General features: G+C 33.0%; 1 protein-coding gene across 1 annotated transcript; it reads left to right on the plus strand.

Annotated features, from left to right (window-relative positions):
- Positions 1-390: 390 nt before the first annotated feature.
- On the plus strand, positions 391-1,449 carry LOC124887756. Its single transcript, XM_047397672.1, has 2 exons — positions 391-453; positions 1,033-1,449. Exons 1-2 carry the CDS (start codon positions 391-393, stop codon positions 1,447-1,449), a joined length of 480 nt encoding a protein of 159 aa, XP_047253628.1.
- The last annotated feature ends 24,600 nt before the right edge of the window (positions 1,450-26,049 follow it).

Raw genomic sequence — 26,049 nt, forward strand, 5'->3', positions numbered from 1 at the left:
TATTGCAGGCCTGTAGTTGTCGTTGATGGTGCATATTTGAGTGGAGCATATAAAGGTTCATTTTCTTCTGCAAGCTCTCTTGATGGAGCAGGTAATTTATATTTATTTGTATGTATAGTTATTTTGTGATGTAATTCAGATCATAATTTGTGTTGATTATTTTTTTATTTGAGAAATAATTTACTTGTATATGCTTAGTTAATTTTTTTACTATCAAAATTGTAGGACGCATTCTGCCGATTGCGTATGGTATTGTTGACAGTGAAAATGATAATTCGTGAACTTGGTTTTTCAAGAATTTTAGAATTGCTTTTGTAGAGCATGATAGTATGTGTGTTGTGTCCAACCATCATGAAAGCATAATAAAGGTTGTCAGTGTTGTATATCCGAATGTGTCGCACCACGCATGTATTTGTCACTTGTGGAAGAATGTTTTCACAAACTTCAGAAAGGGTAAAGATAGACTTAGTGATATTTACTATGGTATGGCCAAGGCTTACCATAAAAGATGAGTTTGATTTTTTTTAGAATAAAGTTGGGAAGATTGACCAGAGAATAAAGTCTTATCTTGAGGATGCTAAATTTGAAAAGTGGGCACGCGTGTATGCACATGTTAACCGTGGTAGAATGATGACTTCAAATATAGCAGAGTGTATAAATGGTAAACTGAAGCTAGCATGTGAGTTTCCGATAATAGAATTTTTAGAACAGGCTAAAAAATTATTTGGTAAGTGGAATTGAAAGAATAGAGAAAGAGCATCTTATGCAAACACGTCACTGGGTAGTAGATTCGAAGAAATTCTTCAGCTAAACACTTCAAAATCTTCTAGGCTTAAGGTTAGTTTTGATGTTTAGTTTTGTTTTACATATTATATAATGTTTGATTCACATTATAGTATACTATTTGTTTTAAAAATTTGTTTTGAAAAATGTTACAGTAATTTAATCAATTTTTTTACTGAAGTGATATAAAATATTATAAAAAAGTTCCATATGTATCTATGTGTTAACATATTATGATTAATATTGTAGGTTAGTGCGTCATCAACATATGTATATTTTGTTTACGATGACGGCGTGAAGTACATAGTATGTCTTGATAGGAGGACTTGCAGTTGTGGTAGATTTCAATTGGATGAGATAACATGTGAACACGTGATTGTAATACTAAAAAGCAAGCATGTAGTTTATATGAAGCATTATTGCTCAGAGTTTTATTATCCTGAAACATTAAGGAAGACGTATAAAGAATTTATGTTTCCAATGCCCAATAAGAAGGACTGGATTGTGCCACAAAAAGTTATGGACGAAGTTGTGTTACCACCAAATTACAAACGTTCACTCGGAAGGCCAAAGAAAAACAGGCACAAGAAATCAAGTGAAACAATGACATCGAGCAGTAATTGTTGCAGGAGATGTGGTTATGCTGGTCAAAACAGGAGTACTTAACTTCTTTCCAATGGAGGAATGACACTGTAGTCACTGATGAATAATGTGGAATAATTTCTTAGCTTGTTGTTGGATTTTTTTTCTTTTTTTATGCGACATTTTAAATGATGACATTGTTGCTTTTTAAAAATTTTAAGAAAAAGAGTTATCGAAATAAATAATTGTTTTCGTTCCTTTGTAATTATTTTTATATGTTTTGAAGATTTAAATTATTGTGACACATCATATAGAAAGTAAGATATATTGAAATGATAATGTTGTTAAATTTTATATTAGTTGTTATGCTGCAGTAAATGATTGAAAAGAGTCACATTTTTATAGGATGTGTCTTCCATAAATTTATAGATACAAGTTTACAAAAATTGTATCAATCGTAAAATATAATTGTATCATGTAGTACTATAAGTTTTGCTATAATGTGTTATGCAGGTTATAGTCAAACATGTATTCGGAGTAAAAAACGGTTATAGATACATAATAATGCAATATTTTGTTGTTTACTATTATTATATTGTAAAATATGTTTCCTTGTACTAGATACATATAATTTAATAAGATGTTTCTCAGATAATTTTATAGATACAAGTTTAAATAATTTGTATCACTTGTAGAATCTAATATGTCAATAGTTTTAAGATATAGTACTATTAAGTTGTGCTATAATTTGTTATGCCCTTTAGAGACAACAGGTCTTAGCAGGAACAAAAAACTGTTATAGATACTAAATAATGTAATGTTGTGAAGGTTACTACCATTATATTATAATGTATGTTTTATTATTTTAGATACATATGATTGTAAAATATTGTAAAATATGTATCTAATACAATGTCTTTATAAAGTGTAAGAAAAATATATTTTGAAATATAAATATATCTTAAATGCTTGAGCGTTGCATTATAATGGGTAACAAAGTAAAACTATTTAATCATTAAAGAAACATAATATATGATTATCTAAACATTATGAACATCATCAAAACATCATTAAAGTTTCTAATAGCTTCGTGGTTTTCTAATAGCTAACTAGCCAATAAATAAACAACTACTTAATATGCAAAACACAGTTTATTTCTTTTGGTGTGAACTTGCTCCTTGGCCTTGGTGGATCTTCATTCTCACTAAAGTAGCTATTCTCTGCTTTTTCAGACCCGTACTTGCACAAAAGAGTAGCATATCTCAGACGATGATATTGAGCATCAATACCCGAATATGGAATGCCTAATTCCTTACTCAGATACTCGGCATAGACAGCTACAAATACACCACAATCCCTACATTTAAATAAATAATTTAATTAAAAACTTCAATATACATGTGTACGGTAATGAAAACAACCCAAAAAAGTAATGTAATACATACAAGCTTCCACTATCTTGTTGTGCTATCTCAGATACATATTCCACTTGGAATGGATCCTGTTCGGTCTTTCCCTTGTATGATTCCAGTGTAGCCTAGTCAGTGGGTACCTTGTGCTTAAAAAAGTCAATGTACTGACGGTAAGTCGGAATCATTATAGCCAACTTTTCAGTCTCACTTGTTTGTGTTCTTTTTTGTGAAGAGGCCATTGAATCATATACACAAATGTATCGATCCTTTAAAGCAATGACTGCCAATACCCAATGAAATCCACTGCTATAGTTAATTGGGACAAAGACCTCATTAACTAGATGCCAAGGTTGACTTACGTGTATACTTAATCCCTTGATGGTGTTAATCAATGAAATCTCCATATCAGTCCTGGCAGATGCATTTTGAGTTTTAAGATCCTTCCCAATGTCAGCATTATAGTAATTCACATATGCCTTATCGATGTACACTTTGAAAAAGAAATTTGTGATAGTGTATTTGGTGATTGAAAAATTCTTGTTCTTGTATTTCTTCCTCAAGTAGTACATAATGACATCTAGATGTTGTTCAAATTGTAATATATGTTATAGCAATCAACTATAATAATTAGAAATGAGATACAAATTATTGTTTATGAATCTAATGTTATAAAATGAAAAATATAGGTAACTGAAAAAGCAACAAATGAACAACATATATATTCATTTAGAATGAGACATTTTTTGTTATTATGTATCTAAGACAAATTACATTCGGATAAAACATCCCAAATATCTTTACTCACAGCAAATCAATAAATCTGACCGAAACAAGTTCCTTTTGCATGATGTTTACCTTAAATAATTTTTATAACTTGTGCAGTCAATGTAACTCATGTAATAGACTTTAATACTTCATCATAGATATCACACAAACCGAAATGCATTTACTAATGAAAATCTACTTAAACAAAGTTTGAAGAAAAAATAAAGGTAATTGGAAAACAAATAGATCAATAAGAAACATATTAATATATGATGTTACATCTTTTGTTATCATGTATCTAATAAAACATAATAAAACATAAGAACGGAATAAAATAACCAACATCTATAATGCAGCAAATAATCAAAATTGTCAGAAACAAGTTTCTTTGCATGCATTTTTAATTTAAAAATTTGTCTAATTTATGCAATCAGTCTAAAAACTTCATGTTAAAGACTTTAATACATCATATATATCATACAATTCAGAATGCATATACTAATGAAAATGTACTTTTACGATGTCACAATTTGAGATTTTTGGTATCCATTATGAAAATACCTCATCATTCCAGCACTTATTTTGTTGGTATATCAAGTAAAACCAGTTCTTAGATTTTGAAAAAGCAACTACGAAATCTAGTTGACAAAATTCAAGTGTTGAACAATTAACCTTGTAGTGATTGTCCTTATCTTTCCTGTAACATAAAAGTATAGTAGATTTTAAAAAAATAGTAAGTTGTATATTACTTTTGAATTTAGAATAAGACATGTGTGTACTTAATTTTTCATGTGTTGCTTGTAAAGGCCATCATTAATCCATTCTTCAAGTATTTCCATTTCTAGATTTGGTGAATCCCCAGTAATGTCATAACCTTCGAATGGGTATTTTTTCGCTCTTTAGAAGCCAACTTTTCCTTTACTTTAGAACTTGATCCAAAATGGGTCAAAAAAAAAGAACGGTAAATCTTTGATGGCTTCCTTGAGTGTGGTGCAGGTGCCTTTTTATCATCTGAGTCCTCTTTCCAATGCAACAAACCGTTCCTCAATCTGAATTCGAAGTAAAAAGTTATGACTGTTTTACTGAGCACTATCCTGGCTGAAATGGGATTTCGCTGTAGCGAAAATTCTGATTGTATTTAAATTAGCTTCAGCCATTTTTGAAGTTAAAAAATCCCAAATTTCATTCCCCAACCCTATAGAGGTGATCTCCAAAGGCTTAAGTGAAATACCTTCCTTGAGGTAAGTTTTTTCATTATTTTATTCATCTTTTAATCCTTTAACATCTTAGGACCTTTAATGGTGAAATTTTTTTGGAAATAATCATGGGTGTTTTTAATATGACCTAGAGCTGATTCTAAACTATAATTAAAGATTCCTAATATGAATTTCATAATCTAGATTATGAATTTTGATGGTTAGGAATCTTGAATTCCGTAAAGATGAGACCTTTAGCATAAAAACTCCATTAATGGAGATGAGTTGAGCTTGAAAGAGCTAATTAGTGGCTAACTAACATTGGAGAATGAAATATACCTTGAATTAAGGATAGAACTAGTGAATTTGAATCTCCAAGATATTTGTTTGAAGAGTAATTGTTTAATTACTCTTATTATTACTTGATTTTTAGATGGTTGATTATTCCAAGGCATGAAGGAAAAGAAAGACCATTCTTATTGCAACTTGCTTCATTCAAAAGCTTGGCACCCAGGTAGGCTCGGTTTAATGAGTAGAAGATTATGTTATTTTATATTTTCATAATTTAGAATTAATGAGAGAAAGCATGTCTAGGCCTGCGGGTATGGAGTTGAGGTGGATAAACATACGAGTACTTAACTGTAATCTCAAAAAAATATATTATTGATTGATTATGTGATATTTACGATATTATGTGTTATGTGCCCGAAAGGAGATTGTTGTAAATGTAATATATGAACATGGTATTTTTTAAGTTGTTCTAGTGATGAACCTAGTTGAGTTGTAATGGTATTAAGTTGTATGTATTGTGCAATAATAGGATGAGGAGAATTATGCTAAGATCGAATATTGATGAGCATAGTAATATCTAAGGGATAGATGACTTGAATTAGTGTGATGATTGTATTATGTGGAAAGCGGTGGAGGATAATGATACATGTGAATGTGCTACTTATAGGTGGCAATGTTAGACCTCAAGTTGCGGTATTTAAGAATATAATGATATTTTTAATAATTAATGAGTAATTAAGGCTCCAATAGTGACTTGTATGCGTAAGAATTAAAATGTGATTTATTTTATGATATTCTTGTTTTGATATTGATAAAAATACTATATCTATTGGATGCCCATGAGAGGCTAAATTGGTTATGGTGATGGTTTATTGAATTGTGCCTATGGGTGGCTTGTTTGATAATGATAACTCCTTAAAATAATGCTATGAATACTTGTTAATTAGTATTCGGACATGCTTGAAATTGTTGATGCTTGAATTATTGATGCGTGTATAAATGATTATTGAAACTTTACTTGATGGAATTGTCTTATGACTTTAAGTGTACTTGTAAACTTGATACATTGTTGTATGTTGTGAAGTTTTGTAAATTTGATATTGATATTACTTATTTATGTTGGATCGGATATCATACCGGTACGGATATGTATATATTGGATCGGGTACCACGCCAGTATGGATACTTATATGTTGGATCGGGTATCATGCCGGTACAGATATGTAGATGTTGGATCGGGTATCATGCCGGTACGGGTATATATATGTTGGATCAGGTACCACGCCAGTACAGATATGTATATGTTGGATCGGGTACCATACCGGTACGAATATATATATGTTGGATCGGGTACCACATCGGTACGGATATGTATATGTTGGATCGGGTACCACACTGGTACGGGTAGGTATATGTTGGATCGGGTACCATGCCGATACAGATATGTATATGGTGGATCGGGGTACGGTACATGAACATAGATTGTTTCCTGCAGGTCATGACTATTTGGGTAAAAATAAGTCCCATAGCATGTGTATATATATTTGTGTTGAGTCTGTGGATGTTTACAATATAGTTGATACTCTTGATGGTTATGTGGCTTGTTTGTGAGCATTGTTTAATCTGTTATTATTGTATTGTTGATTCATTGGCTATTTGATTATGTGACATGTATTTGAAAAACTGAAACTTTGTACTTACTTATATGTTGGTTGACTTGCTTTATTTGTACGTGTTGTAATCGTAGCTTACCAAAATGGCTAGTTATCATTCTTTAATATTATAAGAGAGCATTTGGTTGTTATCCCGAGAGTTTAGTATGAGTTGTCTATGATTACGGGTTTGTTCCTGCCAATATGAGTAATGAAAAAAATAAGGTGAATAAAGAGGAATAGTGATGTATTAGTGTTGGATTGTGGTTGATAGTGCGAATTAATGAGGCTAGAGAATGTTAGTAGCGAATATAATATTGATGGAGTTGGAAGAATAGTTGGATGTTGTAACTTATATAGGTAAAGTAATAATATTATTACAACCTTAGTTGAATTATATTCCATTCAAGATGTCATGATTTATTTTCCTTAATTCTATTTTATGATTATATGAACTAGCATGGTCGGCTGATGATGCCTTCCAGTACGTATGGTTGTACTAACCCTACTCTTCTACATTTCTTCTTGGAGTGTAGACTGGATGCAGGTTAGTTGCAGTTATTAGATGGATATGAAGATATTCATCACTAACTTTGCACTTTCTTTCTGGCAGATGTTAGAGTCTTTGTATTATTTATTTTATTGTCAGTCTATGTTGTAGTAGATAGCTTTTGTACATGTTTGACCAAGTTTTGGGATAGTGAAGGACACTTGTAAGAAGTTTTTGAAAAAGTTTATTTATGAATATTTAATTTATCTTATTATATTTAATCCAATATTCCCTTAAAACAGGAGTCTTTCATATATTTTTAGTTGGGTAATAAGGGTTCTTCTAACTGCTTAGAATAGCATAGGTGCCCGCACGGTCCTGTAGTTTGGGTCGTGACACTTGTAAATTATCACTTTCATATCATGTTCTCGACCTGAAGTAATACTATCAAGCGGTTCCATTTCCTCAATAACAATGTCACTCAATTTCTCAATTCCACCATCCTGAAAATGATGTGAAACATTAACAAATATTTTACCAAAAAAGTCCAGTTATTTTAAATCAAAAATAGTAACAACCATGTCCATTTATGTATCTCTACTTTACCAAAAAGTATTAACTTGTATCTCAACTTTATGTTAACTTGTATCTCAACTTTATGTTAACTTGTATCTCAATTTTATTTTAACTTGTATGTCAACTTTATTTTAACTTGTATCTCAACTTTATTTTAAATCTGAAATATTAATTACATAACTATCTGTTCAAATTTTTTTTTTTTGTGAATTAGATTCTTACTACTAAATTAATTAAACTGTACAAGATACCTAAATGTTAAGTTAGAGACAAAAAATTAAAAATATATCTTTCATTTCGTAACACAAGACAGGCACAAACCTATTACATATATATCTTCGTTTATATTTTATCATTTCAAGAATGTCAAAATAGTCATGTTAATTACTAAACACATAATGAATGTTAATTACCTTTTCATGTTGTTCACCATTCTTGAAAGGTGATGGTGCTTGATTGGCTTTATCCTCCTCCATTTCAACTGGTTTGTCAGTTTCTTTCACTAGACTGTCAATACTAGTAGGTCCTTCAACATCAACAATATCATCTGAAGGATCACCTTCTTGCCGACTCTATTTTAGAATGTTTTCCTTCAGATTTTTTATCAGAGAATAAAAATATTCAATACAACATTAGTTAAAAAAAAATAAAAAAATAATATAATTAGTACTTATGAAAAGTAAGTAAATATTGAGATATATAAACATTATAAGATAATTAAAATACTAAATATGTATCCATGGCCACCTCCATTTCCTCTATTTTTTTTTCCGAGATAAAATGTGGACTAATGGGATTACAATGGCCTTCAAGATCAGCAACATCATTTGAATGTTGACCCTCTTTCAGGCTTTGTTTTGCAACTTTTCCTGCAACATAAGGATGAGCAACAAGAATAAATTCAATATAGTCGTTAATAAATGTGTGTTGTTTTAAAGCATGTTACCTTCTCCACGATCTCATTTTTCACCTGCAATGACTTCAAAACTTCAGAGAATCTGTCATTCATCACATACTCCAAATCTTTGAATTTTTTGTCAATCTAATAAATATGCATAGTTGATTAGTTAAAATGCATACAAAACAAAAATATATACAGCAATAAAGTATAGATCCTTACGTATGTCGTCACATATGTCTTTATTTCGGACTCTAACAAATCTAGGTCTGCTTTAACCAAAAGCTCTTTCCTATTTATGCATGCAGAATCTGCATCCACTTTACTCTTTTCTTCTGTATTTGTTGGATTCACCAGTATTTGTTAAGCATGAAAAACAACACGAGATAGAAACATTTTTATTATGAGAAAAATATAACAAGTGTTGATATAGAAATACTTGTTGTCTGTTTTTCTTTTGCGTTTCGAATCTTCCTTTGTTCTTTACTAGCTGATCTTATTCCTATAGGAATATCTTTTTCACTCTTTCACAAAAGTACAAATACTGTACGAGATACGTGTATCGACTCCCTCATCAAAAATTGTGGAGGCATCGTACTGAAGTCATCAAAATGTCATGATCTTTGAAAATTTGGGGTAAATTCACTCTGTAACTCCTCTGATATGGATTTTCAGTTAATGATGGCATCGAAGATGTACTAGGGTGATCAGAGCAAAACTAGTTGGTGGCAAATTAAGTTTTTGAAACTCCTCCGCACTAGGAATAATGTTGGCATATGAACACTATGTACAAAAAATTTATCCATTAAATATTATTACGATTAAAACTAAAAATAAAATAATGCAATGTATGAAAAAAAATTCAATCAGTATCGTACCTTGCTAAATATTTCGGTCATAAACTGATTAAACTGAGGCCAAACTGTAATAACCCTCTAATTTAATATACGAGGTATGTTATTACCCTTATTCACAGTAACTTTGGTATCAACATTTGAACAGAGTTCAAACATCCACACATTAAGAATCTGAGGGTTACTACCCAACCTTTAAAGTTGCTTCTCTACAAAAAAAAATTTGCCTACATGGCTAAGGATACAAATAGTGAGGAACTGATGAGGAAGGTGGAACAAGTGATATCAACTGTGTCAATTGTCGAATGGCTTTAATATTTTCATCCCTCTATCAATCAAGGTCAAATTTTAAAATCATGATCCTACCCTAAAGGACCTCTTGTTCCACTTCATGACTGTCTTGTGCAACTTCTAGTTCAAATTTATTTTTTTTAATTTTTTTCATATGAGGGTTAGCCCTCCTTATCAAAACAGGTAGAGCAACATGATTTATCTGTTCAATAACATCTATTGTTGTTTTATTAGTCAAACCTAAACTAGGACTGAGAAGTCCTAAAAAATAACCAATTAGGAACTAAAAGGGAAAGCATGTCCCTTTTCATTCTTCAAAATCATATGCTACATGTGATTGATGATCAAGCTTGGCGTACACAATTGATATTTTGGTTGAGAAAGAAGAAGAAATTTCTGGTGTAGGACTAACACATTTGTGCACACCCACTTAGAGAGAATCAAAGAAAGTTTGGTCAACCAATTCATTAGCTTTATTAGACAATGAGAGGATGAAGTGTGTGGAATTGAACAGGTGTGCTCAACTATTTTAACTTAGACAGCCTATGCTTATGTCAGTGTAGAACATACCTGATAAGAAAAACTTTGTGGTCACAATTGCTTGCTTGTACCTATTTTTCTGCATAATCTAATACAAAATTAGGTTAGAAAAGTCAAAAATCTGAAATTGGGACACACAACTAAATGTGCAAGACTAAATAGAATAAATTTTGAGCTAATAAGATTAAGAAGAAAAATGATTATTCTAGTCAATCATTGAGGGGAGTTCATACAATTTTAATCATCCCGAAGTCTAACCTATTCCTTTCAAGATGCTATCTACTTAGTGCCTTTGATGCTTCTCCAGTCAATTAAGTAATCCACATAGTCAATATTTTTATAGCCCTCAAGAGTGAAATTGTTTTCCTTTAGATACCATAGCCACAACCCATTAATTTGTTGTTCTCCCTGTCGATATGCCCTTAGTTATGGAACAGGTGGTACAACATATTTCTGTGCATGCTCATCAGTTTTACTAGCATCCTCTCAACTTCTCTGCTTCTTACATTAGTCCACAAAGATTCGTACGAACTAGCTTCAACCACTGAATCATTTTTTTTTAGATCTCCCTTGCTTCCCCCTTACACGAGAACTACAAATCTGGCCATTTTTTAAATAATCCATTCCCCCTTTAAATGTGGTGAGTGAAAGAAACTTTATTTTCTTCTAGTCTTATGCCTTGAGCAAGCTTTATTTATGTACAAATTTTGCTTGCCTCCTTTCACTCTCACATACAAAACAAATTAGGGGTTAACTTTAGGCACCCAGACAAGCTTGGGTCTTTTCTTATGAGTAAATGGATAAATCAGATTTCTTCTAGCCCATTTAGGCAACAGATTACGTGACCTGTTTCTCTGACCAGGTTTAGTTATCCTTTTCTTGGTCTGAGATAGTTTATTTGCCAAATTTAGACTGTTAGATCTGATTTTGGCAGAAATAGGACATTCAGTGGTTGGGTGTCCTAGTTTTCCACAAATATAACATAAATCTTTATAGGAAATAGTTTCTTTGTGAAAACCTATGCCATTCCTCTCATTTTGAGTCCTACTACTTAGATGATTAACAATTCTAAATGACTTGGTCCATCGGTTAGCTCTTTCAAGAACAAGTTTTATCCTAAAGTTTTCTTGAGTTAGCTTTCTAACCTTTTCTCTTTGATAAAACAATTCATCTTTTCTTTTTTTAAGTTCAGACTCAATTCTTTGATGATTTTCACTCATGTTTCCTTTTTCTTTTTCAGTAATTGACAATTTTAAGATTTCTGATTTTAGATTTAGGTTTGATGAACCAAGTTGACTGACTTGTTCCTTTAGGGTGCAGTTTTCTGTATCAGTGACATTCTTGCAAGTCTCAAGATCAATGTAATCAAACTTTAGACTTGAAAAAACTTTGAATAACTTATCCCTTTCAGATGTGAGCTCGTGAAAATCATCAATTAATATGTTCATCAAGGGAATTAGTCTTTTCTTAGAACAAAGATGCAATTTATATTTGAGATCAAGTATACTTACCTCAGATTTTACTTCCTTTTCGTCCATGTCTGAGTCACCTATAGCCATAAGTTCACTTTTATCAACTCCGTCATCATCAGATTCTTCTGATCTTGATCCCCATGCAGCTATCTTAGCAAATGATTCCTTCCATTTGGAGTAAGATTTCTCTTTTTTAGCTCTTACATTTTTTGCACAATTTCCCACAATGGACAATCCCAAATCATGTGATCTATATCTTCATACTTGAAACAACCAGTTTGAGACTTATATTTGGAATAACACCTACTACTCGTTCCTCTCTTGTTCTTCCGCTTTTCTTTCTTAAAATACCTTTTGAAATTCTTGGTAAGCTTTTTATTACCCAGATCTGATTCTACATTGTTAGACTCTTTCAGTTCTATTGACTTATCCTTAATGCCTTTATTTTTCTCTAAGGTATCCATGTTCTTCTCATATGCGTTTGCAAGAGTCTCCCAAATTTGTTTTGCAGTGGTACAACCTGATATCTTGTTATATTCATCTGGTCCAAGTCCGCAAATAAGAATATACTTAGTTTTTGCATTCTTTCCAAGCATCTTAAAGTCGGCCTTATCATACTCACTCTTGTCTTTTAATATATTCTTGTTTTTAGCATCCTTCTTTATAGGGTATTGAGGTCCATCAATAATTCTATTCCAGAGTTCGTAGTCAACAGCCTGAAGAAAATCTTTCATCCTTTCTTTCCATCTTGAGTAGTACTATTCATTGAACATTGGAGGCCTATTGATGTCTTGTCCTTCACAGTAGCCAGTAGGTGGTGCAGAATTCATCATATTGATCTTTGTCTTAAGTGTTTGCCCTTTTTAAGACAATCTTGCTCTGATACCACTTGTTAAGAATTCGTGCCCTACTGATTATCTTATTTTCGCCTAACTGTTGCTTATCGATGGAACGGGTTGCCTGACGTGTTCCATTGACATGTTCCAAGGAAGCAGTAAAACAGAAAGTAAAGAACATAATGATTTTTACGTGAAAAACACCCGGCTCAAAAAGGTGTAAAAAAACACGACCTGCACCTCTACAGGATTTAACCCCAACTTCACTAAATAACTCTAAGCCTCAACAACGACTGATTACAAAACTCTTATAACCAACAAATAGGAATTATAAACTCCAATCCCTATAATTCAACAAATAAGAATTGTAAACTCTAATTCCTTTAACTCAACGACTAGGAATTATAACTCTAATTCCTAACTACACATACACCTCCTAAGGTATGTGTTCCCAAAGTCTCTAAGTTTTCCCTAACTCTAAGACTAGCTCCTAATTCAGTTTATAACACACTGAAACTAATATTACATCAATAGTTCAAACACAATGAACAACTCTAAAAATCAACGCTAAAACTCTTAGCTAGATTCTATACTTAGGACCAGGTTCTTCAATGTATTTCTTCAGTGATTGAGTAGCACTTCGTGAAGTTAATCTATCGATTGTGCTTTTCTGCTTTGTATGTGCGTGTTTTACTCTGAATGATGTATCTTTATTTGAACACAGCTCTCCAAAGAGTTATTCTTTATTTCAAACTCCTCCTTTAATCAGAACTCTCATTACATAGAGTTTTACTTCAAGTGAGGCTCCTTCTTCAATTCCAACTCTTGTCTCCTTAGTGTTGTAGTCAAACTTCAACTCCTTAAATCAACTTATCTTCAAGTATTTTACTCAACCACAACTTCTTCAATTTCTCACGTGATCAGTAGCTTGAGTATATCAGAATTAGGCTTGCTCATTCGTTCCTAACTTTCAGCAATCTTTGTCTGCATCTATCAATAAAACCTGAAACTTGTCTTCTTATGCTTGGACCAGTTCAAGTAACATGGTCATTCATGTGTCAGTCATCAAAAATTTCATTGATCTAACAAAAAGTTCTTCAATTTATATGTTTTCTATCTTGCGTAGACGTCTTCAATCTGTAGAATCTTTCTCCTTCTACACATAGGACTCTTCAGGATATGCTCAGAAGTGAAACTCCTTCTTTCCATAGGACTCTGTTTTCAACTCAACTTGTTTTCCCTTATCATCAAGTGTTTGAATCAAATTCAACTTCTTCAAATTTGCACATATTTATTTACTTGAGTTTATCAGAATTAACCACTCGTTTGGTTCTCGATTTCTTCCACCCTTGTCTTTAATCATCGATGATTTTACTACAAGTTTCAGCTACATGAGACAGTGTGTCTGTGAACCAGGTTGACTGACATGGTTCATATCAGGTTGTCAGATTATCAATCATCAAAACTACATCGTACCCAACACATATACCCTTTTCATCACTCCATTTTCCTCCTTAACGACAGAGCAATCGAGCAACGAATAACTAGCCAGGACGTAAAGCATCCGGTCCAGCATGGTGGCCGCGTCAGGGTTCTTACAGTTAGGCATGTGTGAAACGATTTCTAAAGCAGATAGTTTAGTGGCCTTATCTTTTGCCAGTATCTCAAAGACGTCCAGCTGGATAGTCGAGTGCAACACGACGGGGAGCACCGACGATGACATTAACTGCATGGCATACGTGCAATTGCGCTCTTCTTCGGCTTGTGTTGGTAATTGGATATTTGCTGATGGTCCCATAGCTCAAAGTTTTAGAGATAAACAAGAATTAGCTAAGAGTGTATGATACTTTTGATATTTCCTTTTAGAGTGTTTTGTTAGGCCTTACAATGGGGTTAGTGCACCCATTTATAAGTACCAAGAATTGTCGTTTTATCAAGAAAGGTTATCATTGATTAATTCTTAGTGGGAATATTGGTACTCATTGTTCTGTGGCATGCTATGATGTAGGTTGGTTGAAGTATTTCTTGTTATCTCTTTCTCTCGTATGTAGTTTGATTAACTTACAGTACTGTAAGTTGAGTTTATGTCACCCGATTTGAAATTAGAGAAGCTAATTATTTAAGTTTTCACTATTGCCCCAGTGAAAGCCCGGGTCATATCTCAGTCCAATCAATCAATGTGGCTGATCATCTAGAAAGAGTAGCTTAAGTATTATTGGCTTGATCAACTTTTACCCGACTTGTCAGCTAATATTATCTAGGATATTGAATCTTAGATTTTTTAGATTAGAAACTATATAAAAGTACTACTATAACTTAAAATATTTAATAATTGAAAGTATTAAACGGCAGCATATACAAATATCGAGATAAAAGAGAACTCATTTGACTCTACAAATAGTAAATCGAGATAAAAAAGAAGTTTATTTAACTCTCCAAATATTACAATGTGTCAAGTTAAATAGGACCGAGGGTGTATATACTAACAACATATAGATTCATGCACTATCGTCAGAGCGGTGGGCGTATTTTGGTTTAAATCGAAAAATCAAATCAAAATTTAATTTTAGTTTCAATTTTTTGGTTTTTCGGATCGGATTCGGTTTGAAATTTTAAAATTTTGATTTTTCGGTTCGATTTTTGGTTTTAAAAAAAATCGGTTAAACCGAAAAACCAAAATTTTATAAATAAATAAATAATATATATGTTATTATATATATATATATATATATATATTTAGTAATTCACATTCACAATTAACATTTAACAGCAAATTTACATACGCCGCAGGCTGTTTATGCATTGTTTTATTGACTCAAATATTTTATGAACTATTTTGGTGACTTTGGACTCTTTTATAGACTATTTATGCAAGGTTATATTATATGTAATGATTAATGACGTTATGTATTATGTTAAGCTTATGATTATTTCATTTTGTTTCATCCATGTTGAGTTATTTATAGTTATTTATATTTGGGAATGAAAAATAGGTTTGAAAAAATATTTTTTCTAAAAAAACCCATCAATTTTAAATGTTCAGTTATGAAAAAGAGAGGCTAACTACTTTAATATTTCAAACTGAAATAAAAATTCGAAATAACCGAATCAAATTTGTAAAAATCGAACCAAACCGAATTTATTTCGATTTGGTTACGGATGTCATATTTGTAAATTCGAAAATCGATAAATCGAACAGATATTAAACAATCAGACCGAACCGACCGAACGTCCACCCCGTCAGTCTATTTTAACATACTGCATAATAACTAGTCAATCTTATTTTCTAGGTTAGTAATTAATATAACTTTTTATGTACAATTGCTTATAGTTATTTTTCTTTTAAAAATATACCTTGGGGCTTGGGCTTTGTTAACCTAAAAATTAGTTTATGGGGTGGGAGTTATCAAAAACCATACCGGGAAATAACAATTAAGTAATCCTACTGTCCTAATTTATTCGTCCCAAATTGAGATGTCACATTGATTAAGAAAAATAATTAATAATATGTTTAGTTTAGTATAATGTCCCTATTAAATTATGTTTACATTTTAATTTGAAGAAAAAGTAATTAATGCAAAGGGTAAATATGAAAAAAAAATATATTTTTTTTTATTAATGAAAAAGAACAAGTAAAATGAGAAATCAAAGTAGCAAATTTGAGATGGGTAATTTGGGACGAGGAAGTATCTATTGTTTTCAACCAATATGAAATGCTCAGCATAGTCTCCACACACATGTATCGATGAATATCTCAACTATGAACAATCTAATTTAGGGCCCATTTGTCCATGGAAATTTTTTTCTTTTTTCCAAAAAAAATTTTTGAAGTTGGAAATTATGGTGTTTGGCCATGAAAATTCAGAAAATAATTCCAGGAAATTTTTCTGAAAAGGGAAAACAGATTTTTGTTGTTTTCACAATTTTTCAACTCCAATTCCAACTTTTATTATTATTACATATAACCCCAATCTTTTAAATTTTTAAATAAAACTCTCCTTATAACATTATTTTTTCAATATTACGTATATAGCAGTTTTAAATAATAAGATAATTATAATTTCAAACGTAATGTTATCCTAATTAATATATATCTCTTTTTCTCTCTCATCATTATTTTTATCTCTTATTTAATTTTCTCCCTTATTTAAGACATTATTTTACTGTTAATTTATATTTATACTCATAAATATATAAAGTATTATATTTATACCTATAAATATATAAAGTATTATATTTATATCCATAAATATATAAAGTATTATATTTATAATAGAAATATACAAAGTATGTTATATATAAAGTTTATATCATGTATATACCATATACACACATATATAAATAAACAAAGTATTAATAAACATACTAAGCATATTTATAATATAAATATATAAAGTATGTTATATATGAAGTTTATACCATGTATATATCATATACACACATATATAAAAATACAAAGTATAAAGAAACCTACTAAGCATATTTATATATTTATGGTATATGATATAATATACCATAAATATACAAAGCATGTTTTACATAGAAATAATTTATTCACACACGGTAAAATCTTTTATGTATAAAAAAATTAAATAAATAAATCAGCGGCACCCTAAAATTTAATAACAACTCATCATTTCCTATTTTTTAGGAACGAAAAATGAAGGAAATAAATTAAATAAATTCCTAAAAAAATAAATTTGTTTGAAAGATAATATTTGTTACCTACAAAACAGGAAGCAGTGATCTGTTAATATAACATACATATTTAAAATTTTCAAATATGAGAAAACGGCTATTAATGTAAATATTATCTATGTCATAATTGAAATTCATTAAATATGGCCATGTATATGTAATTATTTTCTAATTGTGTTTTTTTTTCATTAGTAGGTAAATTTTAGTTGGGTGATTTTGATAGTTTGTAAAAGTTAGGGCATAAAATCATATTTAAAAAAGTTTTTTCAAAAGTCAAAAAAAAAAAATCAAAAAAGACATGGTCAAACACAACTCCAACTCCGGAAAAATTTAGTTTTCATGGTCAAACGGCTACTTAATATACGGAAGAGGGCCTAAAATGCCCTTCAACTATTTAAAATGGTGCAAAAATGCTCTCCGTTTACCTATTGAACCTAAAATGCCCTTCAACTATCTAAAATGGCACAAAAATGTCATCTCCGTCTACCTATAGGGCCTAGTTTGCCCTTTTATTTAACAGATTAAGTTATTGAAGGGCATTTTAGGCCCACTAGGTAGATTGAGGACATTTTTGCACCATTTTAGATAGTTGAAGAGCACTTTAGGCCCTTTTTCGTATATACTATATAAATTTTTTTATAATAAAAATTAAATTTAAAAAGCGACGGACAACGTCGTTTTACAAAAAATTAATTTTTGTTTAGTTTTAAAAAAAGGACGTTGTCCGTCTCTTTTTTGTAATAATAAAGAAAAATTAAAAATAATTACAAATTGCAATGGACAGTGTCTCTTATCTAGAATTAATATTTTTAAAAATAAAAATTATAGGGACGTTGTCCATCGCTTTTAATAAAAATAAAAAATAAAAATTAAATTTAAAAAGCGACGGACAATGTCACTTTACAAAAAATTAATTTTTATTAAGTTTTAACAAAGCGACGTTGTCCGTCGCTTTTTGTAAAAAATAAGGAAGAATTAAAAATAATTACAAATTGCGACGGACAGCGTCCCTTTTCTAGAATTAATATTTTAAAAAATAAAAATTATAATGATGCGGTCCGTCGCTTTTAATAAAAATAAACAAAAATAAAAATCAAATTTAAAAATCGACGAACTATGTCGCTTTTCAAAAACTAATTATTGTTATTTGTAAATAATTACGACGCTATCCATAAACTAATTATTTGTAAACTAATTATGGATGAAAGGGTATTTATAAATTTTTTTTTTAATAAATGCGATGGATAGCGTCCTAATTTTAATAGGGTATTTCTAGAAAAGCGACGTTGTCCATTGCAATTTGTAATTATTTTAAATTTTTCTTTATTTTTACAAAAACCAACGGACAACGTCGTTATTTTTTTGTATAGTGACGTTGTCCGTTGCTTTTTAAATTTAATTTTTATTTTTATTTATTTTTATAAAATTTTTATATAGTATATACGGAAAAGGGACTAAAATGCTTTTCAACTATCTAAAATGCTTCACACACTTCTTCAGCATCAAAACATGGAACACCGGATGAATGGAACCCAAACTAGGAAGCAAATCTAATTCATAGGCAATATTACCCACTCTCTTCAAAATCAAATGTGGACCCACATAACAAGGACTGAGCTTTACCTTCTTCCCAAACTATATCACTCCCTTTATAGGAGACACCTTCAATAACACCCAATCGCCAACATCGAATTCCAACTCCCTTTGCCTCATGTCCGTATAGGACTTTTGGTGACTTTGGATGGTCTTAAGTCTATCTCAAATTACCTTCACCTTCTCCATAGCTTGATTAACCAAGTCAGGACCAAACAACCTCGTCTCTCTAACTTCAAAGCACCCAATAGAAGAACGACATCTCTTACCATTCAACTCCTTGAACGGAGCCATCTGAATACTGGAATGATAGTTATTATTATAAGCGAACTCTATGAGAGAAAAATAATCAACCCAACTACCACCAAAGTCAATCACACAAGCCTAAAGTATATCTTCCAACATCTAAATAGTCCTTTTCGCTTGTCCATCTGTCTATGGGTGGACTTTAATCCCCAAACCTCTCTGGAAAGAGCAATAAAAATGAGACGAGAATTGAGTACCACGATCAGAAATAATAGAAACAAGTTTACAATAAAACTTCATGATCTTTTGCATAAACAACCTTGCATAGTCCTTGGCAAAATAATTACTCTTCACTGGCAAGAAATGAGCAGATTTAGTCATTTTATCCATGATAACCCAAATCAAATCAAACTGATTTCGAGACCGTGAGAGACCGATAACAAAATTTATACTAATCAGTTCCCATTTCCAAACAGGCAACTCAATCTCTTGAGAAATACCATCTGGTCCAAAGTGCTCAACCTTTACTTGTTGACACACCATGCACTTAGCCACAAAATTGGCCACATCCATCATCATGTTATTCGTCCAATAGATCCCTTACAAATCATGGTATATCTTCATAGAATAAGGATGAACAGTGTATCTCAACTCATGAGCCTCAGCCAAGATCTTCTCTCGCAGCCTATCAACATCGAGAACACACAACCTACCTTGGTATCTCAAGATATTATCACCACCAATCTAAAAAACCATTATTTCTTGCTGGCCCATATCATCCTTAATCCGCATCAAGATCGGATCCAAAACCTATTGCTCTTTCATCTCAGCACCAAGAGATGACTTCACCACCTCTTGAACCATCACACCTCCATTTTTAGAGTCTAAAAGACAAACTCTAAGATTAGCCAACCGATGAATATCCTTCACCTGTTCTCGATTTTGTTCATCCACATGAGATAAGCTTCCCATGGGCTAAGATTATCAGAAACCACATTAGCTTTACCTAGATGATAATGGAGACTCATGTCGTAGTCTTTAATCAACTCAAGCCACCTTTTTTGCCTGAGATTCAACTCGTTTTGGGTAAATACGTATTGCAAGATCTTATGATCTAAATAGATATCAACATGAACCCCATACAAGTAATAGTGCCAAATCTTCAATGTAAACAACACAACCAATAATTCCAAGTCATGCGTCAGATAATTCCTCGCATGCACCTTTAATTGCCTAGAAGCACATGCCACAATCTTTCCCTGCTACATCAACATACAACCTAGTCCCACACGAGACGCATCACAATACATGACAAATCCATCAGTACCCTCGGGTAGGGCCAAAATAGGAGAAAAAGTCAACTTATCCGTCAACTTCTCAAAACTTCCCTCACAGGCATTGAACCATAGAAAATTTACCTTTTTCTAAGTCAACTTCGTCAACGGAGTAGCAATCGAAGAGAAAATCTCTATAAATCTTCTATAATACCTGGCCAAACCCAAGAAGCTCCAAATACTAATTGGAGTCATGGGTCTACGCTACTTTTTTACCGCCTCAACTTTCTGTGGATCCACTATGATCCCCTCACTAGAGACAACATGACCTAAAAAAGTAACAACAGTCAACCAAAATTCATACTTTGAAAACTTAGCATACAAACGTTGATCCTTAAGGTTCTGCAACACTATGTATAGGTGATCGATGTGATTTACCTCACTCTTAAAATAGACTAGAAAATCATCAATGAACACAATGACGAAAAAGTCAAGAAACTAATGGAATACCATATTCATAAGATCCATAAATACCATCGGGGCATTAGTCAAACCAAAGGACATCACCTAAAAATTAAAATGTCCTTACCGGGTGCAGAAAGCAGTCTTAGGGATATCCACCTTCTTAATCTTCAATTGATGAAACTTAGAGAAGAGATCAGTCTTAGAGAAGTACTTTGCACTATGAAGCTGCTCAAAAAGGTCGTCAATCCTAGGAAGAGGATACTTATTCTTCACTGTCACCTTATTCTGCTGGCGGTAATCTATATACATTTGAAGGGACCCATCTTTCTTATGCACGAAGAGTACAGGAGTGCCCCACAGAGAAACACAAGGGCAGATAAAACCCTTATCAAGGCAATCTTTCAAATGCTCCTTAAGTTCATTTAACTCAGCTGGAGCTATTCTATAAGGGGGTAGAGATAGAACGAGTGTCTGGGAGAAGATCGATCCCAAAATCAATTTCCCTATCAAGAGGGACACCAGGAAGATCACCATGTAAAACTCAGAAAATTCACTAACCACGTGAATGGATCTCTCTGAGTTAGAATCTTTAACCCAGACCAAATGATAGAGACACCCCTTGAAAATCAGTTTTGGGCTCTAAGATATAAAATGAACCTTCCCTTAGGCACTAGGGAACTCCTTTCCCACTCAATCATAGGTTCATTAGGAAACTTAACAATGACCTTATGGGTCTGATAGTCTAAAGAGGCATAGCACGTATGCAACCAATCCATCCCCAAGATCGCATCAAAATCAACTATATACAACTCTATTAAGTCTACTAAGGTCTCTCTACCACAGATAGATACCACATAACCCCTATGATTCTTCTAGCAACCACAGAATCACCCACTGGGTAGAAATAGAAAAGGGGTTCAAAATATACTCAAGATTGAAATAAAAATGAATAGCCACATAGGGTCACGTAAGAAAGAGTAGACCCCAAATTAATTAAGCAATACACGTCAAGAGAGAAGAGTTTCAACGTACCAGTAACAACGTCGGGAGATGCCTCCGACTCAGATTGGTGGCAAGAGCATACAAATGGTTTTGGCTTATGTTGATACTAGAAGTAGCACGTTTTGGTGCAGGTCCTGATAAAGTAGTAACTAGAACCTTGTTAGCCCTAGAATCCTTCTTAGAAGGATAATCCCATTGCATGTGACCAATCTGGCCATAATTAAAACATTGATTCCTCCCTTTCTTATATTAACCATGATATAATTGACCATAAAACCAACAAGAAGGATCAGATGGAGCTGACTTGGCCCCACTATCCTGAGATTGGGAACCCTATGCCCTAGTGACATGACCCAAACCAGGGCCTTATCGTAATGGGCACCTCAAGCCCAACAAAAATCAGATATCACCCCGCTATTCAATCCAACCAACTAATAACCATAACATAACTAAAATAATAAATAAGTCCAAATCCATATCATAGCATAACATACCCAAGTCCACAGTTTGTCCATATAAAACCTCTAAAAATAATCTAAGAATATTCGATCGGGACATGCCCCCGACTATAGGCAAAACCAATAATCGAGTCTAAACTAATAAAGACATAAAAAACTCAAAGAAAAAAATGAAGCCTTCGAAAGTATGAAATCTCACCACTTCAAGTCACCACAAGTTGTTCCTGAGTCCAATCATTGAGTAGAAGGTGTAGGAATATGACCAACACCTATATTGCGTGGGGATATAGCATCAAAGACAGTTAGCAGTTGGAGCGCTAGCATATAACTAAAGGATAAGAATAAAATAGTGCCAATAGTTTAAAACCATTCAACCAATACATATAACTAATGCATCATATACATATACATATATACCATATCATGGTAGAAAACAAGATTAGCATGGACTTTAAAAACATTAACCTTGGTTGTGTTGCATAACCGCCATAGAACAAGTCACCCACAAGCTATATAGGTCCAGCTCTCCCTTAACTAGTAGGGCCCTAGTGCGTGTAGTCGCATGAACCAGAGAATATCCATAATCGTATATGCCTATATGGGGGACTCAAACTTCTCGATATAATCAAAGTGACATAGCACCAATGTATACAACATGGAGGACTCGAACCTCCCATTTATATATTCATTCAGAGGACTCAAACTACCTGGTCATAAGACACCCGCACCGGCTAGCGCGATTTCCAGTCTTAGTCCTTTGGACTCCACTTGGCTCGGCTACACATCCCACTTTAAAGATCAATTTAAAACCATCATTCCTCATGCACAATTAATTAGCCAATTACTTACCAAAGGCATCCTGTTGGTATCGTCATACCAACCCCACTTGCAAGCGTACAACAATGTCATTACCATTATCATTTAACTTTGGGGATCGAATGCATTATCTATACCAAGCCATCAATTCAACTTAACATTTAGGGACTTGAACCCATTATCAATAGAGAAATACACTAATTTAATATTTAGGGACTCAAACCCCTTTAAACCAACTAAACCACCAAGGTTAACATTCATGTCATTGCATGGTCAACAAGGCCTTCACAAGACCGTTTACCAACCATTCATATTCATTAGGCCAATGCCTTAGTTCAAAACATATTTCAATTCAATTTATGGCCATCAAGACCTCTACAAATTCATTCATCCTTCATTAGCATTCTTATACCAGACATTAGTGCCAAACCCAATTCATCATATGACTAGTCTATTCTCTTAGGCCTTTTCACAAATACCTTGAGGGTACACTACTATCAAGACCAAAATCAAGGTAAAACCCACCAAGTTTAGGGTTATTCATGACCTATTTGTTAAACTATAATTATCAAGCACCCACATGTGCAACCCATCATAAAAAATATGTATAAACACAAGTTAAACCAAGAGTAAACAATACTCAACCATATGCAATAAACCCTAAATTTTGGTTTACAAAACCACCATTTATGAATCAAAATCACACTTTAAAACACATGATGTTTATGAAATAACAATGAAGGAAGAGTCATATGCCTTATTCATGAAGATTTAAGGAGAGAAACTTAACGCTGAGCCTCTAAATGAACACGTGTAGAAACTCTAGCCCCAAATCTTCAAGAGAGAGTTAGAGAGTGTTTTTGGAATGTTTGATCCTTCAAAAGTATGTTATAAAAGGCCAAAACATGTTATAATACATGGGGACTTAAGGGTTTTGGGGTGAAAAATGTCCGAAATGTCTTCAACTTAAAAGTTGAAAACTTGGTCGTAGGAGGGTACGACCACACCCCTTAAACCGTACCCTAAGGTATGAGTGGTTCCCTTATCTTGTACCCTAGGCCTCATCTTAGACCTCCAAACGACTACAAAGGACTAAGTCGTATCCTATCATACGAGAAGTACCCTTAAAACCATACCTTAGTTAGAATCATCTAGACCAAACTTAGGGCATCATACAAATTAACAACATACGCCTCATACCCTAACATACGACTAGTAAGATGCTTAATCATATCTTAGACTGAATGCAACTAAACTACACTGCCTAATGTATGAAAGGAGGGTCATAAACCATATCTTAGGATTCGACAAATATGCTCAAATCATACCGTGTCCAAAAACTCAAACTTAGGAAATTTTCTAAAGGTCCAAAGCCAAGGTGTTTCACCTAAGATTGTCACCTCTATGAAAACGAAGATCACTGGACGTCTTTGGATAAGGAGCACTAGCAATCGAATAGGAACCAGAATTTTTCCACTTTTTCTTAGACCATTTTCCACCATCTCTACCACCGTGTTTTTGACCTCCCCCTTGATCTGAATACCAAAAATTCTTACTCTATCTCTCCCCAATTTCTATTGGCTTTTTCTTTTCCTCTTCAACTTGTTTCATATACACCACAAGTCTAGATATGTCTATATCCTTGTTCAACAATGCAGCCTTGGTCTCTAAAATAAAGTTGCAGGATAACCCAGAAGCAAATTTCCTTATTCTATCCCTTATACTAGACACTAACTTAGGAGCATACAGTGATAACTGGAGAAACTTTAGGGCATATTCCTTCATAGTCATTTTGCCCTGTTTTAAATTCACGAACTCCTCAGCTTTTGCCTCCCTCAACTCATGAGGAAATAAGTGACCTAGAAAAGCTCCTAAAAATCCATCCCATGAAGCGGACTCAGCATTATCACCCCTAAGATGCTCCTACTCTTCATACCATTGATACGCTACATCCTTTAACTAATAAGCAATGAATTCCATACCCTATACATCAATACCATCCATCACTCAAAAAATCTTCTCCATCTCATCTATGAACCCTTGAGGATCCTCCCCAACCTTAGAGCAAGTAAAGGTTGGAGGATTAAGCCTCATAAACTTCCCGACTTGTGTAACCTCAGAAGAACTCACTATAGTACTAGCAGAGCTCGACTGACATTACTGAGATGTCACCAACTGGGTTAACAGATGAATAAATCAGCGAAACTTGACATTAGAAATATCTCCTTAGGGTGACTGAGCATGAGTGTCACCCTTCGGAGAGGGATTAGTGGAGACTGATGAAACTCCATAGGAGCAATCAGAAGTAGCAACCCTAGACCGAGTCTGTACCTAGAGGTAGGACAACTTCCATCCATATTGACCTCAAGCGGGATAAAAGAGTTTCCAAGAGCTTCAGATCATCTGGGAGGCATGATCCAAAAAGCAAACAAACAGAAACTAGAAGAGATTCAAGACCTTAAACTCTATAGCCCAAAAATAGAACAACAAGAAAGAGAAACATTTCTAAATATCTCATAGCATCTTCCTTATAAGTGTGGTACACTATACCCATAAAATAGACTCTACTTGACATGGATTTATGGACATCCAATTGACCATGAACTTGGCTCTGATACCAACTTTTTCATGACTCAAACCTAGGCCTAGCCGTGATGGGTATCTCAAGTCCGTTGTGGATTAGAGACCACCCCTTTAGCCTAATCAACAAAGCATACAAACTAACAGAGACTAAATTTTGAACATAAAAAGGATAAAAAAAAAGGTAAATTCAAAGACATCTATGATATGCCAGAAAAACCAATGACCAATACTCCAGTCAACAATAATATCCACAAAACCTCTAACCAACCGAATAAC

This window comes from Capsicum annuum, chromosome 10 (assembly GCF_002878395.1).
Source record: "Capsicum annuum cultivar UCD-10X-F1 chromosome 10, UCD10Xv1.1, whole genome shotgun sequence".
Classification (NCBI taxonomy): Eukaryota; Viridiplantae; Streptophyta; class Magnoliopsida; order Solanales; family Solanaceae; genus Capsicum; species Capsicum annuum.

Bases quoted from the DNA above. Each gene is read 5' to 3' on its own strand.
- LOC124887756 (XM_047397672.1), top strand. From the start codon at position 391: ATGTGTCGCACCACGCATGTATTTGTCACTTGTGGAAGAATGTTTTCA. The intron at 454-1,032 runs GTAAAGATAGAC...TTAATATTGTAG, and splicing joins TTTCACAAACTTCAGAAAGG to GTTAGTGCGTCATCAACATA.